The sequence below is a fragment of the Microcaecilia unicolor genome, chromosome 11 (assembly GCF_901765095.1).
Source record: "Microcaecilia unicolor chromosome 11, aMicUni1.1, whole genome shotgun sequence".
Taxonomy (NCBI): Eukaryota; Metazoa; Chordata; class Amphibia; order Gymnophiona; family Siphonopidae; genus Microcaecilia; species Microcaecilia unicolor.
The window spans coordinates 80,010,785-80,027,802 of NC_044041.1; the positions used below are offsets into that span (position 1 = coordinate 80,010,785).

A 17,018-nucleotide genomic window follows, 5' to 3' on the forward strand; every position below is an offset into this window, starting at 1 on the left:
CAAAGCTATGCAGCCTAAAACAACTGAAAAAGTACTGACTAGGCCAAACAACAAGTAAATGATTTAATATTTGAGAATCTGCAAAAAGCAGGTCTGAATAATGACTTCTGACACAAATTGGTACAATTTTTAAATCAAATATAGCATCTGTAATGAAAGATCAGATGAATAAAATGGAGCTTATTAGTTTTGGTATACAATGATACAGAGGTAATACAGAGTTCATGAGAAAGGTATGAAAAGTATTGCAGCCGGAAGATGTGAAACTGTTATCTCAACGCTTCCCAAAACATGTTGATAATTAGCAGTAGCTGAGAACGGAAGGAGTTGGGTACATCAGATAGCAGATCGCATGGGAAAGTATGATCTCAGAAAGTGAGAAAGATTAGGAGCAAGGTATCTCACCATTCACTTCTATGGAGAAGATAGAGTATAAAAGAGGGGAGATTTTGGCTCAGTTTGAGTGTCCTCTCCAAAGCTTCTGTCAGACGGCGAAGCCCTGTGCGGCTGAAACCAGAATCTGATGTCTGTATTTGTATCAACTTGAAGACTTGTGTTTGGGTAAGAAATAAAATGTACTTATCTATCTAAACCTATCTCTGTCTTTATTTTTATTGATTCCATCTTCTCCTTACCTTACATCTAGCCTACAAGGTAGATCATATACAAGTGACACTCAGTCTTTGCAGAAACTTAGACAGATGTTTAATAAGATTTATGTAGGAACATAAATGGCCCAGAATATACCTAGACCCAGAAAAACAGTAAGCAGTAGTTATGGGAATTAGTTTTCAATTATGGCTCCTAATGCCACCCTCTTATGATTGGGTGACAATGGAGGTTAGAAAAACTATACAGAACCTGATATATGAACTAAGTACCTTTAGTCCCCCGTGTGACGGAGTCAGAAAGAGGTCTAACAGGGGGGGGATAGAAAAACACCCCCCTTCAGTCCGTTTAGAACTCTGCTGCACGTCTTATCTTCCGCCTGAACCGATACACTCATATTACCCCTCTCCTCAAGTCACTTCATTGGCTTCCGATCAGGTACCGCATTCAATTCAAGCTTCTGCTAATAACCTATAAATGTATGCGATCTGCAGCCCCTCCTTACCTCTCAACCCTCATCTCCCCTTACGTTCCTACCTGTAACCTCCGCTCTCAATACAAATCCCTCCTTTCAGTACCCTTCTCCACCACTGCCAACTCCAGGCTCCGCCCTTTCTGGCTCGCCTCACCCCACGCGTGGAACAAACTTCCCGAGCCCATACGCCAGGCCCCCTCCCTGCCCATCTTCAAATCACTGCTTAAAGCCCAATGTCGCCTTCAGCACCTAACCACTACACCTCTACCCAGGAAATCTAGACTGCCCCAACTTGACATTTCGTTCTTTAGAGTGTAAGCTCCTTTAAGCAGGGACCGTCTTTCTTTGTTTAATTTGTACAGAGCTGCGTAACCCTAGTAGCGCTTTAGAAATGTTAAGTAGTAGTAGTAGTAGAGTCCCCCCCCCTTTTTTTTTGGTTACCCAATCCCTGAAGCAGAAATACGTAAAAGCCGGATCCCCTGCTTTCCCACCTTATAAACCAGAGTATCTTTTTACTTCTTTGCTCGTCAGGTTGCCGTGTCTTCTCTGGTTGTGGCACTTGTCCTTAAACCTATGGGGAGGGGGGCAATCTCAGGACACCCCCATATCTGTGTATTACCAGGAAAAAAAAAAAGTCTAAAGGTTAGTAATCCGAGGGGATTCAGAGCTAATCATCCAGATCCTCCGGATCTCCTTTTAGGTTTTAAAAGCAAGTGCCCCTCCCCAGCTCACCTGCATCCTCTGACATTTTTATGGTGCAAAGCAAGGAATCCGGTTTTTACCCGATCCCTCCATCCACTTGAGCTTACGTGTTATCCTGGAGTACAGAGATGCACACCCATGCCAGTACTTTTGCAGATATTTAGGTTTAGCAGGTCTCTAAAACTCAAGCCGCGAAAGGTGTATGTCACGACAAACACCACCCTTTGGTTTTATTTCTGTTTGGCACCTGGTCCTTGTCCATCCGACCGGTTCTAGAGAACAGATGCGCGCTATATGTGGGAAGATGGGACATGCAGGAGTAACTCCAGGGGCAAGATGTTATAGCCTCTTCGAGCTAAAGTAAAGCAGCTGCATACAGTTTTCCCGGCCTGAAGCAGCAGCAACAAAGTAATATTTCCCCTAACAGTGGCTCGAATTGCTCCCAGTACCACACGTGCAATTGCCTCCTTGCTCATCTCTCTGCCTGCGTCCTCCTCTTGTCCTGAGTACTTCCTGACCTCCTCCTTCCCCCTCCCCTCCCCCGGACCATTATTGCGCAGGGACATGACGTCACGCACTGAGGAGACGAGGCAGGACTGAGAGGCGTGGAGGGATGAGGCGCATGCGCCGGTGCAGGGGCTAGGGAAAAGGGGTAGGGGCGGGGCGGGGATGTGACGTAAAACTCCTTGTCTGGGGAGGGAGGAGGAAAGGAGGCGGGGTTACCCCGTGCGCGTGCGCGCCCGCTTCATCTTTTTCTGTCTATCGCGCGCGCTCTCGATTTAGCAGAGCTGACAGTCTGGCTCGCAGCTGGTGGTGAGGAGTAGGAGAACGAGAGGGAGGTAGCGGCGCGTGCGCGCACGTGTGAATGCACGAGACGGGGCGCGGGACAGCACAACAAAGGAAGGGAGGGGTGCCGGGGGGTGGGAAGAGTAAGAGCAAGCCGCCGCGGCGCGCGGGAGAAACCCGGGAGCAATAGGAGCCGGCCCCGGCACACAACGAGCGGGCGCAGTGGCTCCGGTGCCACCGCCGCCGCCGCCGCTCCTCCCTCCTGGCTCCTCTCGCGCAGTGCCATGCCCAGCTCCATTTACCAGCCGGAGGGGGAGACGGGCTGCGCCGGGTTGGAAACTGCGGGGGAGCAGCAGCCACCGCCGGAACAGGAGCAGGGGGAACAACCGCCTCCGCCGTCACTGGAGCCACCACCGGAGGGAGGCGAGGAAGAGGAGCAGCAGCAGCCGCCGCCAGATGATGAAGCCTTTAAGCTGGCCCTGGATCAGCTCTCCATCTTGGGACTGGAGGAAGGGGTGAATGAAGCGGAGGAAGCCGGGCAGCAGCGGGAGGAGGAGGAGGAAGCGGAGGCGGACGAGGAACAGGAAGGGGACCGGGATCTTGGCAGTACCGGCGGCGGTGGCTTGCTGACGGGGTTGCACATGCTGGAGCCCAGCGGCGGTAGCAGTCCCGGTGCGGCGCCCGATCTCTTCGCCAGCTTTCCCCAGCTCAGCCATTCCCTCCTGGCCGAGCAGCTCAGTATCATCGGCAGCCGCAAGAAAAGCGTCAACATGACCGAGTGTGTACCAGTGCCCAGCTCCGAGCACGTCGCCGAGATCGTGGGTAGGCAAGGTGAGGAGGGTCGGGAGCTGCAAGACATGCCCTGGCATGACCCCCGTGATCGAGAGGAGGGGGGGAGCTCGATCGCTGCTGCAGTGTGTGCCCACACCCGGGGGCGCCTGATATATGAAGGAAACGGAATGAATTATACATTAATGCTGGTGGCCTGAGTAATCATCTGGCTCCTTGGATTCTGTCGCCGGATAATATGCCCTCGCCCATTCTCTTCTCTTTCTGTAATAATAGCACTGTAGTAGTAAAGTCAGTTTTCGGTCTCTTTGTTCCATGGCTGCATGCAGACTGACCGATCCACTCCCTCGTCCCTTTCCTCCAATTACGGATCCCACTCACTTTTTTTAAATAAATGAACGCATTGGACATAGAGCAGATTTAGAATCCAGCCGCGCCTCTGTGGTTTAGTGCAAATTTTGCTCTGCTCTTCCTTGGGTCAGATAAATCACGCAACAGCACTGGAGAGTTGCAGAAGATAATGACTTATTTTTGTCCAAGCTTTGACACTAAACTATATTATTAAGAAAATATAGATTACTATACTGCTTAACTCAAAATAAGTCTAGAATAGATGTCATATAATTTTTAGAGGCCAAATTATTGACAGGAAAGGGTCAAAAGTCTGGTACAAGGTCTGCATGAGCATGCTTCGCGTTGTACCGATGATGTCTGTTTGCCCAGAATCTCTTTTTGTTTTTCTTTAATGAAAACCACAGTATACTACACATAAAGGCAAATGTTTATTATTTATTTCCTTTAAGATTTATTTGAACGTGCAGGGCTGGTGCGCTGATGAGTTTTGTCCGAGATCAGGTTTGCTTGATCTGGTGGATATCTGGCGGCTGCAGTGCTGAACTTCTTGTGCAAGGTGAAGGGGGGATTTATTGGGGGCAGCTGTCTCGCAGTTCCCCCTGGCTGGGGTTGCCCTATTGTTCTCTTTGTTAGAAGGAGCCATGCTGTGATTAGCATGGTGACATCATACCACTGGGCTCTTATTGGAGCAGGGACTCCGCCCATTCTTGCTTTCCCCTCCCCTGTCCGATGGGGTTGGGTGTGGGGTAGACGTGCAACCCCTAAGGGTGCAGAGATCGGGCTTTAAGTGGGGGAAGATTTCGAGGTGGAATGTATTTGTAATTGGCTTTGAACTTTCTTTATCGGTCCAATCCGAATTAGACAGCATGTCACACCGCAGCCTTCCAAATCATTGGATTCCTGTATATCCTCTGCTGTACAGCATGCTTTTATTTATTTACCTATTTATATTCTGGCTATAACTAAGCGGTTCATAATATACGAAATAACATGACATATCCAAGGGCTGAAACGTTTATTTTTAGTTTATTTCTTATATATTTCATGCAAGCCCGAAAGCTATTAAGTGCAATCGGGTACAATAGTGTGTTCATTATTGTTCCGGCCACACTGACTTTAATCAAGGGGAATGCACAGCATTTTTTTTTTTATAAACCGCTCTTTTGAAAGAGAATTATGTTTTTCATGTTTCTAGGGACAACCCCCCCCCCTTAGATTTTCCTGCTCTGTGCCTGCATGCCCTTTTTAACATTTATTTTTGGGAGGTAGTTGCAGTCAAAATGGACACATCTTGAATGCAGGGAGGACTGGCATCCGATTATGTAGGAGTGTGGCAGATATGTGTGTGTGTGTGGGGGGGGGGTGTAATAATGAGAATGGTGAGAAATCATCTTTCATAGCTCTGTGCTCAGACCCTTGTAATTCTAGGAGGTCAGATGGGGACATCAGGGATTCACTTAGTTGGGAGGGGGTGACACAATCTGGGCTTACTGTACTGAGAAAAAATGAAAAAAAGGGCTGGCTGTAGTGATTTGTCTTCAATAACATTCCCTTTTCCTGCATGATCACCTGCAGTTACACTATATTGTGATGTGTCCAGTGCCTGAACTATCCCTTTATAGAAACTCTTCTCCTTTACATGGAGAGCAACCCACAGTGCCATATACAGGGATCCCAGGATTTTGCTCCTTGTACAGTAGAAGGTGTGAGTTGAAAATGGGGCATAAACAGACTTGATTGGGGGGGGGGGGGGGCAACTAGCCCTATCATATACTGTAATATGGTTTACCATGTCTACAAACTTTAATCCTGTAAGAGTTCCCAATAGTGGTTGCTGTGGATGGGCCATTTGGCTGTTATCTGCCGTCATGTTTCTATCCTAAGGTCATGCTGTAGTTACCGTGTTTGGTACTACAGAGAACACATTGCTGTGCCTACCACTGGAAAATGTACCATTCTTTTCCTTAAAGTATAATTAAAAGGACAGTATTAACTCTGGGAGGTTTGGTTCCACTTATTTTTTCCTTAAACTAGGAGGATCCCAGAATCAGCAGGTATGTCGCATGGGATCCTGTTGTCCAGAGAAGGCCTCAGTGCAGTTTGTCAGCAAAAGGTCTAAACACAATAGTTGGTTGACAGTGAACTTCCTGAATTCCATAACTCTAGTGCACCTAATCTGATGTCCCTGTTATTGTCTTTTCAGATTCTGGGTTCAGCAGCAGTTGTAGTTCTTGCCCCTACTGTGCTTCCTAAGTTCTTACCCTATTTAAAAAATATTTATTACCCATAGTTCTGAGTGGGGTGCAATAAAATATATATGACAGCTTTTTCTATGGGAAGAATTAGGAATGGCGCTAAAAAGCATCGTCTTCACTGGTGCACATGGTTTTTGAATGCCATAAATGCCCATTTAATTTTTAAAATAGCTATGGTGTTTTGCTGTTTGGGGAGAGGAAGGCAACTGCATTATCTTGCCAAGAATTACATTTTGTTAAAACCACCAGAGATGGAGTAGACTGGATCCCTCTCTTTTAGGCTAATCAGGTGTCTTTCTTATGTGGTTTGTTATGTTCATGGTTTTCCAGGCTCGGGGAGAGTGAAGAGTGCATAAGTTTGGGAGAGAAGAGAAAGGGGAGATTAGTTTACATGGCACTTTGCTAAAATGAAAATTTACGATGACTTCTAGTACCTGTGTACTCCACTTATTATTCAAAATGAAAATGGTGTTTTGTATATTCACTGCAAAGTGGAAATACTGTGCAAAGCCAAGAATGTATTTAATCAAGAGTGTAATCATTTTCTGGTGATTTCAGCTTGAGGATCAGAAGACTGTTATGACCCCACTATTCAACTGAGTAAAGTTGAAAAACACACAAGCATATACCTTTTTTCCTCACAGTTTATGTATATATCTTTCCACTTTATTCGAATAGATGTAACAACAACAGGAAAAGATTAGTATGGGGTGGGTGGAGTGTGACCAGCAGCCTGTAGCTCTTTTTTTTTTTTTTTCTTTCTCAGTGGTGGGCACTGGAAGCCGTAGTTCTGGAGGAGCTGTAGTGTCAGACGAGCATGATGCTGCTTAGGAAGAAAAGAGGCGATTGCCAGCACCCAAAGTTACCGGAGAAGGGAGGGTTTGCACTGAGGATGTCGGTGTCCAGGGCAAGATAACTGGTGATAATCTGTATCAGATAAAAGGACCCCAAAATGGCCAAAGCATAGATTCTTTTTCATGTAATAGCTCTTCCTCTCTACGATTCCCTAATGTGTCTGTACACACGAACCTTATTCTACCACAACACTACTGTATTTGTTCATACCGGAATTGGCGAATGCCTTTACGGTACTATGTAAGCCACATTGAGCCTGCAAATAGGTGGGAAAATGTGGGATACAAATGTAACAAATAAATAAAATACATAAATTTTTAGCAGAAAGCTTCTGCTATCACGCTGTCCACTGGATCTCATCATTTCCCAGTTGGCAAAAAGGTGTTGGTTTTGTGACATTGGCAATTTCATAAAGGCCCGTGAGAACCTGTCTGAAGAAGGGTGGGGGGAAGCACTTGGGATGATGTTTTGTAGCAGAAGCTGCTGCTGGTATCACGTTTTTGTTTTTATGTTTGGGCAGTGTAAATCTAGGGTAGCAGTGAAAGTGCTTATTAGGTGCCTGGGAATGGTGAGATTTTTCTTTGCCGAAAGCCAATTTTCCCATTGGTATGCAGCAGCCACTAACCAAGAGTTGCATTGCAACTTGGTTATCCTGGATTAGGATCCCTTCCTCCCCCCCCCCCCCCCCCAAAAAAAAAAAAAAAAGAAACATTTTAAAAGCAGATATGTACCTGCCGTGTATCTTGCATGGGAAGAAAGGGGCATCATTAAAGCCTAGTGTATCCCAAATCTAAAAGCTAATTCATGTCTACAATATAATCTTAAGAATATTTATAATGATTCTTTGGATTCCATAATTTGGGGAGCCTTGTAAAACTTCATATTTATTTATTTAAAACTTATATCCTGACTATCAACAAATCTAAGCGGCTTACAAGAATATAAGTGTCTGTAAATGTAAATGCCTGTATCTGGTTAGATGCCTATGGTTTATTAGCCACCTAGAATCTATTGATAAGGTTAGTGCGGACTATAAATCACAAGAATAGAATAAAACTTGGAATAGAATAATAAATTTTGACACTGTACATGAAGGATTTGGCAGCAGGGGATCATTTTCATTCTCCTGGAAGATGCAACAGGGTTAGAAGAGATCCTTGCGATCCTATGTCCCTTCTGTAAATGGTGACTGGTTGTGTCTTTTTATAAGCGTTTGTTGCATCCCTGCTTTATGCAGACTAAAATATGGGGATTTCTATTTTCAGCAAGGTTGTGCAGTGTAACAGTTTTAACGGGATATAAATAAATAAATAAATAGGAAAACAGCCTTTCAAAAAGACATGCATGGTACCTGGTTGATCCCACTGGAACTATTTAGAGATGGAGGAGTGGAATTGTATGTAAGTGCCTGTGCAGGGGGTTGATGTCATGCAGACCTGCAGCAAGTCCAGAAGAAATAATCTCAGCCTGCTAAGGGCGTATAATGCTATTTCAGCCTTTGGAGAAGGCAGGGCTCATATTGAAATTTTCACAATACCTAGGGCAGTTAACTTTCTCTTGGGTCTGAGAATAGGACAGGGCAGCTAGATTAAAAGTATCCTTCAGACACAGAGATCTGTAATAGCTGGAATTTGTTAAAGCTCATACTGGGGTCCCCAGCTATAGGAATATGTTGGGGAGCTACTAGTTCCAGTGATCGGATCGGATTGCAATGCAGTGAAATCCCCATCCAGCGCTTGCAGGAGACCTTACTCTAGGTTATACAGGGAATAAGTAATGGTGGTGGCATGCAATAATTTGGTTCCCAGCAGAGGCACTTTTTTTAATTCTTATATATCGCCTGCAAGTCTGAAGCCATTGAAATGGTGTACATTCAGGTATTTTCCCGTCCCTGGAGGGCTCACAGTCTAAGGGGCTCTTTTACTACAGCTTAGCCTGCATTAACAGAATTAGCATGTGCTAAATGCCAAGAAGCCTATAGGCATAAAATAGGCACCTGAGGGTAATGGAGGTTTTAAGAACATAAGAATACCATACAGGGTCAGACCAATGGTCCATCTAGCCCAGTATCATGCTTCCAAACGTGGCTAATCCAGGTCACAAGTACCTGGCAGAAAGCACCATTTTATGCCACCAATCCCGGGGGCAAGCAATGGCTTCCCCCATGTCCATCAATAACAGACTGTGGACTTTTCCCCCAGGAACTTGTCCAAATCTTTTTAAAACCCAGATAAGCTGTTCAGTGACTTGCCCAAGATCTCAAAGTTGCAATGAGATTTGAACCAGGCTACCCTAGTTCCCAGCCTTCTGCTGTAACCATTAGGCTACTCCTCTGCTCCATTTCCCCCTCCCTGTGTCAGTGACCCTGCAGAAATGAGAGATGGATCACGGCATTATCAAACCACTTATCATCTCTGCTGCCACTAAATAGGTTACCTTCATTATATGTTTCACAGACATGCTTTTATTCCATGTGTAACAATCCAGCTTCATTTTCTAAGTTGACAGAAGTGGGTGTCTAGATGTGAGAAGCATAGCTGGACCGGAGAATAGGGGAGTGGAAGTCTAGTGAGTGAACATCATATTTTGTATGTTGGATTTATACGCTGAAATAACAAATGTCCTTACCACCTTTTGCTGCCCCACTGGCCACACATTTAGCAGAACAGCACAAACAAAACTAAGCTTCATTTTTTCATCCTTGCTTGCTCGGTGGTGTTGTATATCATTTGATGCCTGTGCTCTGTACAGATGCATTTAATTCTGTGTATGATTTTATTTTTGGGTGATAAATTAGAATGTTTGCATCGGTTTGAGCCATTTTATCTTTTCCTTGAGCCTTATAAGGCCTGTTAAAACCTTATACCTACTTACATAGCTTGGATCTACTCACCTGCTCAGGTGGGGCCAATATAAAGCTCCTGGTAAGAGCTACAATGACTCGAACTGCTGAAAAATGGGAGTTATCGAAAACAGGAGAATAAAAGGCTGCAATATTAAAATGTGAATCCAATAAACAAGCAAATATTTAACATATAAACATATAAGCTATTGTTAAGGCTTTTTGTTTTTTTACTGTGACATTACGTTGAATACTTTTTTATTGGAATCGCATTTTGAATATTTTGTTATGTTTTAATGATTACTTATTTTGGTTCGGTGTAAAATAAGCCTTAGTTTATGATTTATAGTTGGAGCTATTGCTGCCTTTTATTCCTCTATTTTTGGTTTGTTACACTTCTGTTGATTGAGCAGGGAATATTTCTTATTTTGTTTTTTAATTGTTGTAGCTGTTGATTATCTCCTGATTTTGTAGTTTAAATATGGTGATAGAATTTTCACTGGATAGCATTTTGTGCAGTCATGGGGGTTACAAAACCTTGTTGTCTTTGCTCAGGAAGGGGGAGGTGAAGTGGTCTGCAGGGACTGCCAGCAGGCTCTTCTAGGCCCATTAGAAAGGTGCAGCATTTATATGTTTCTTCCTGGCTTTACATGGTGTTTATATTTTGTTTTCTTCTCTTTTCATCCTTAGGATGTAAAATTAAAGCCCTGCGAGCCAAGACAAACACCTACATCAAGACTCCAGTGAGGGGAGAGGAGCCTATTTTCATTGTGACTGGCCGCAAGGAAGATGTGGAAATGGCAAAGAGAGAAATATTGTCTGCCGCTGAGCACTTCTCCATGATCCGGGCCACACGCAACAAGGTCAACGGGCTGACTGGAGCCATTCAGGGCCCTCCCAATCTGCCAGGACAAACCACTATCCAGGTGCGGGTCCCCTACCGTGTGGTAGGGCTGGTGGTAGGGCCCAAGGGAGCCACCATTAAGAGGATCCAGCAGACCACCCATACATATATTGTGACACCAAGTCGTGACAAGGAGCCTGTGTTTGAGGTGACAGGGATGCCAGAGAATGTGGACCGGGCCCGTGAGGAGATCGAAGCCCACATCACCATGAGGACTGGATCCTTCATAGACATGAACACAGATAATGACTTTCATTCCAATGGTACGGACGTCTGCCTGGACCTGTTAGGTAACACGGCCAGTCTGTGGGCAAAAGCCCCCAATCCTGCCCGAAGGCCTTCTTGCAGCCTCCGCAATGACAGTCTCAGTTCCCTGGGCAGCACCTCCACTGAGTCCTATTATAGTAGCCGTGTGGCTGACGCCAGCCCCAGTAGCCCTTTCAGCACCAATAGCAGTGGTGGAGGGGCTGGCAGTGGTGGAAGCAGCGGGTTCACCTTCAACGACTCCCATACCACCCCACTGAGCACAGAGGAGTGTGAGTTTGGATTTGAGTTTCTCGCTCTTGACCTGACCACACCCACCACCATCTGGTCTCCCTTTGAGCGAGCCAACCCACTACAGACCTTCAGCAGCTGCTCGGCCATCAATGGCACCCAGAGACGCAACAGCAGCATCAGTGGTACCGGAACCCCACGTCACTCCCCTACTCTTCCTGAGACTGGAATTGCCCTGGACCACCCCCTAGCCCGGCGCATCCACAGCGACCCGGTCAATACGCTCTCCTGGCTGCCTACCCAAGGTTCGCTGTCCTCGTTCTCCAACAGCACAGGGTATTCCTCCTCGTCTTCCCTGCCAGGAAGCATTTCTGCTGCCTCCGGGTCCCCGACCGATTCCAGCAGCTCAGCAGATGGGCACAGAAAAAGCACACGGGACTGTATGGTGTGCTTTGAGAGTGAGGTCATCGCAGCCCTGGTGCCCTGTGGCCACAACCTGTTCTGTATGGAGTGTGCAATCCGCATCTGTGAAAGAGCCACCCCGGAGTGTCCTGCCTGCCACACTCCTGCCACGCAAGCCATTCGCATCTTTTCTTAGTTGCCCTCCAGTGTCCACCAGCCCTTACTGTCCAGAGAGCTGGGGCATTTCTTGAGGGAAGAGGTCCTAGAACACTTTTTAAGAACTTTTATGATATATCCCCTTTTTAAAATTCAACTTTTTATTTAACAGATTGGAAAGAAACAGACAGTAGTTCTTGCCAGGAGGCCAGGAGATGATTGGGAGGGTATGAAGATTTTTTTGGGGGTGGGGGGAAAGATTAAGGTTAAAAAGAATAACTAAAAGAATAGGGGCAAAATTGGAAGAAAAACAAAAATCAGATGTTTACAGAATAGCTTTAACTCTTCACCCAGATATAATGACTGGGCTAGGGAAATGAGAGGTAAAACACAGCTATTCTAACTCACTGCTTTCCAAATAACAGTATTCCGTTTGAGAAAAGTTAAATAAACTGAACATAAAGATTCAATTGCACTTTTCATTTAGGACATGCAAGGGTTCTTTTTTGGTTGCTGGGTTGTTGTTTTTTAATTTTTTTTTTGTTTTAGGTTTTTGGTTGGGTTTTTTTTTTTTTTTTTAAGGGTTTTTTTATGTAGCTTTTTTTTTTTTCCGTGTGGGGAGGGAGAAGGATAGGTTTGTTTCGAGGAGCGCTTTGTTTTTCCCCTGGATGCACATTATACATACTTACCTACACCCAAAATGTTCCATTGGACCTTCCCTCCCCCCCCCCCCCCCAACCTTTTCCTAACTGTTGGCTCTAGCTCTTTTGTGGACACTTTGATCCAGGTCATATTTGTGCTTCCTGGCATGGTCTGGGCTTCTTGCTGTGAGCAGAAAAAATAATCTTGTGGCCACAGCAAGATGGGGTCAACCGATCCTCTGAGATAGGAAAGAACACCCATCTTGGGAGGTGGTAGGTGGGGCTTGGTTCAGGATGCCTTGCTGATCTCTTTAGCTCTCTATTCTCTTTCCCCAATCACCACCACCAATATTCTTAAGGATTCATATGGATGGGTCTGCCCTAGGAGAGCGCCACTCCTGGAACAGTTTGCACAAGGCTCAAGGAGTGTCACTAAAGAGGAGAGCGGAAGTCTTGACGATCACAGAATTGCGCACATCCAGTTTTATAAAGGTCAGGCTGATGTAGTCCTGCCTCAGCCCCTATTTGCATGGATTTGTCCTCTATTGATTAGGGAAGTCAGGAAAGCAAGTGCCATGGTTGTGGTGGGAGAATCTTGAGATTGGATCAGCCCAACTCCAGGCTTCAGGGAACAGTAAGTTGGTGTTGTGCTGAGTGGCACCATTGCATTATGAAATTTGTTGCCCTTGCTCTTATTTTTCTAAAGAAATTAGAACACAACCCTCCCCGAATACGGTAAAAGTAAAGCCAGAACTAGCTCAGCCTTCCCATTTTGACCTAGAGCTTATTTCTCTGTTTATCCTTACAGCCTGAGTATAAGGCCATTTTCTAGTCTTGTATTTGCCAATGTGAATATAGACCCTTTCCCTTTAAAAATAAATAAATCGGGAATATTTTGGGGGAGCAGGAACCAGTGGTGGGAATGGGAGATTAGGGGTGTCTAGTTGCAAGTGGGCTTTGGGATTTATACTGGTTTAACTTTTTTTTTTTTTTTTCTTTTGGGGTTTTTTTTTTGTATTTTTATTTTTTTACCTCTTGTGTAAATGTAGGGAATTTATAGAAAGAAAATATGTACTTTATTGAGTAAATTTTAAAAACTAAAGTATATTTTATTTTAAGAGAAAATAGCAGAACTTTAGCCTCGTGTGGTTAAAGAAACTGGTTCTATATTTGCTGCATTGACTTGATGGTTATTGACAATTGTATCAAGAGTTTTATTTTTTGACTTGATCTTAATAAAGACTTTTTACTCTGTATGTATATATGTATATATACACACATATATATGTACACACACACACACTCTGACACACAAAACTTCATACTGTGCACTTGGGCTCTCTGGGTGGGGAGTATGTAGAGGTTTGAGTTTGGACATGTGATGTGTGTCTTGTACTCTCTTTACTGTATGTATTTTAGACTCCTAAACAAAGCAACTTCTTCCCTTATGAAGGAAGTAGAATGTTTGCTTCTGGTCCTCACATTTTTTTTTCTCTGAAAATATAGGGGCCTGATATTCAAAAGGGTTTGAGTGGACAGGTGAGGCTCCTGCCTGGTTAGTCCACATTCTGCTGGCCAGCCAACATTATTCAGTAGTGCTTAAGCAATAACTGCTGTTGAATGTTGCCTCTGACTGCCACGGCCCTGTCTGATTTGTGTGGTGGTAGAGCCACCACTTAACCAATCCATTAACCAGTTAAGTAAAAGCATAAAGGGGCCCTTTTACTAAGCTGTGGTAGGCCTAACACGGGCACTGCTGCAGGATGCGCTGAGGTGTCCCGTGTTAATTTCCTACTCAGCACGTGGTAATCCCACATTGGAAGATATTTTTCCTGATTAGCGCAAGAGCCATTACCGCCTCCTAAATAGGTAGCCATGCGCTAATGGGGAAATTTAGTGCAGGGAGATCATTTTTTTTTTTTTTTTTAAGTATAACATGGTGGCCATTTTACTGCCATGCTAAAAGTGGCCGCAGCAGGCAGAAAACCCAGGCGCCGACACCAGTGCTGACCACATTTTAGTGCAGCTTGATAAAAGGACCCCAACGTTAGGCCCGCTGTCCTAACTTTACCAAGCCCACTGGACACCAGTCTGAATCTGCACGTACCCAGATCTTCAGTGCCAGAGCCTGGACATGACTGGGCCTTGAATATGCAGTGTTAATTCAGCCTTTGTCTATAAGGGGACCTTTTGCTAAGGTACGCTAGCTTAGGCAGTGTTTTGGGAGCGCGCAGATCCAGTTTTCAGCGTGCCTGTAAAAAAGGCCTTTTTAAAAATTTTGCTGAATATGGACATGTGGCAAAATAAAAATTGTCGCTTGTCCATTTTGAGTCTGAGATCTTATCACCAGCCACTGACTTAGCGGTAAGGTCTCATGCGTTCACCGGGCGGTAATTGTCTACGCGCTTAGAATGGCGATTACTGCCTGGTTTCTGCTGCGCACCAGAAAATAAAAATTATTTTCTGGCGCATGCAGTGGACATGCATCAAAAATGAAATTATTGCAAGGGCCACGCATTAGCCGGGCAGTAACTCTGAATTGATGCGCATTGGGCATGCGGCTTAGTAAAAGGGCCCCTTAGTGACTTACAAGCTGCTGTGACCTAAATGTCTACCCTACGTCTTTTTTTTTTTTTTTAACTCTTTAGCACAACCAGTGCCTCCCACTGTAGGTGGATTGGTCTGAGTGTCTATGTTTGGCCAGTGCTGTCTGGGAAGTTCTGTGTAGAGGTGGAGCCTGGAAGCATAACCTGACACAGCCAGGCAGGGAGCACAAGGTTATTAGAGAGGCAACCCTGTGAGAGTTTTCAGGAGCTAATTGGAACTTTTTGCAATTTTAACTTTATTAAAAAGGAAAAGATAATGGACCCGATATTCAGACTGTGGGAGTTAGCTGGATTTTCAGTGCCGAGACATTTCCGGTGACTACATTGCATATCCGCTTTATTTTTGGCTGGTTTGAACTTAACCGGCCAAGCTGCTATTCAGTATTGGCCAGTTAAGTTGGAATTGGCCAAAGATATTCTGCCTGTTGATGTGGCCATCTTTGGCTGCTAAACATGGCCAGTCAGACCAGCAATGTCATGCAACATAACTAGTCACTCGGCTAGCTGCTAAGCGCAAATATTCACCCAAGATGGCCGGCTACCTCGCACTGAATATTAGGTGTTGTTACTAGATGCTTAAATGATTTTGAATAGTGGGGGCAATGTGTATAGTATAATAATCATTTTCTACCTTCTCCCTTAGCCCTAAAGATCAGAGGTTAAATTTACCCTCTCCCTCCCCCCCCCCCCCCCCCCCCCCCCCCCCCCCCCCCCCCCGGTTCCTGTTACTTTGCTGTGTTTATTTTACTCTTCCACAATTTAGGCCCCCATGCATTAAAGTCCTGGTAACATACTATGTCCGTTTAGATCCATGGTAGAAGTTACTGATTTCAAAAAAGCGTATGATGCTCAAAGGAACTAGCATGCAAATGAGCTGCTTGCTGTTTTACAGACCGATGCATTAAAGTCCTGGTAATGCATTTAAATTTACAGAAGAAAGGGTGCTAGCACATGCGCACAGTAGTCATTCGCAAAGCTTGGTAAGCGTCGCTGTTATACACATGTCCAAGAAAATCACATCGGGCATGCGTCCAAGGTGTGAGTGAAAAATGTCTGCCATTATGTTACCAGTCTGTGGTTTGCCATGCTATCCTTTGTGGTGGTGTGGTAATCGGCATTTTTGTGTTTTGCTTTGTTGCAGAATATTGTGTTTTCTCATTTTTCCCCACAATCAGCCACAACACATCCATGTCACAAAAGTTGGACTTGTGGGGATGAGACCTGAACTTTTCCATTTTCTGCATCTCGCACACACAAGATGCCACAATAATGTGTACATATTTGTTAACAGCGGAACACATGCACATATTGGAGGTGTTGATGTTCAGGGCATATTTGATATACACTTGACAGCTGACAGCTCTGCCAAGAAGCTACTGCCACGTTACGACAGCTCCAGACCACCTGTAAAATTTCACTTGTTAAAGGTGAGCAGTCTTTTCTGTGTTTCCATTGTAATGCTCATTTCAATACTAAATCAGCTCATTGGCATATGATTCTTGTATGTTGCAGCGAATGGAAAACAGCTTGCTGTACTTCTTTGTGTGTCTCCCACTAAATACATTGCTTATTAGATCAGCTGGAGCCAGTTGAGAATTCATATTGCTGTTATGACAGACTATAAGCATATATGTACCTTTTCTGTTGTTTTATACTTTCTTCAGTTTTGGCATCCAAAGTGATCTGACCCCTTGGATTTTTTTTTCTGCCCTATTTCTTCTTTTATCTTTTAAAAGTGTCATTCAGTTTAATAATTTATGTTAGTCTTCTCTCTTTCTAGCAGATCTATCCTAATCTATACAAATACAGCATTTCAAAAATGCCCTTTTCACCACTTTGCATTTTCCCTCTGCCTCTAATGCTTGCATGGGCTGACCTGGGCTTTTATTTTTTCTCTTAAAGACGGGTGATATTGATTATGGCTCACTGACCACAGTCACAGATTGGCAGATGAGAAAAGAGATGGAGATGCGGAAAAGGGAAATTGAGATGATAAAAGACAATAGCTTTTAGCTGGGATGAGTGAGCACCTTTTTCCTCCCATCACATTTAGCACAGCGGATTTACTGGGAGCAAGTGCTGTCTTTGTGAGATATAGGGTATGAATGGAAGAACTTGCTTTTCAAAACGTCTAGTCAAACCTATAG

The 17,018-nt window shown here is 44.7% G+C and overlaps 1 protein-coding gene across 1 annotated transcript; it reads left to right on the top strand.

Moving 5' to 3' along the window:
* The first annotated feature begins 2,696 nt into the window (after positions 1-2,696).
* Positions 2,697-13,500, top strand: MEX3D (mex-3 RNA binding family member D). Its single transcript, XM_030219490.1, has 2 exons — positions 2,697-3,403; positions 10,358-13,500. The coding sequence occupies exons 1-2, from the start codon at positions 2,857-2,859 to the stop codon at positions 11,662-11,664; spliced, it is 1,854 nt and encodes a 617-aa protein (XP_030075350.1). The 5' UTR covers positions 2,697-2,856; the 3' UTR covers positions 11,665-13,500.
* The last annotated feature ends 3,518 nt before the right edge of the window (positions 13,501-17,018 follow it).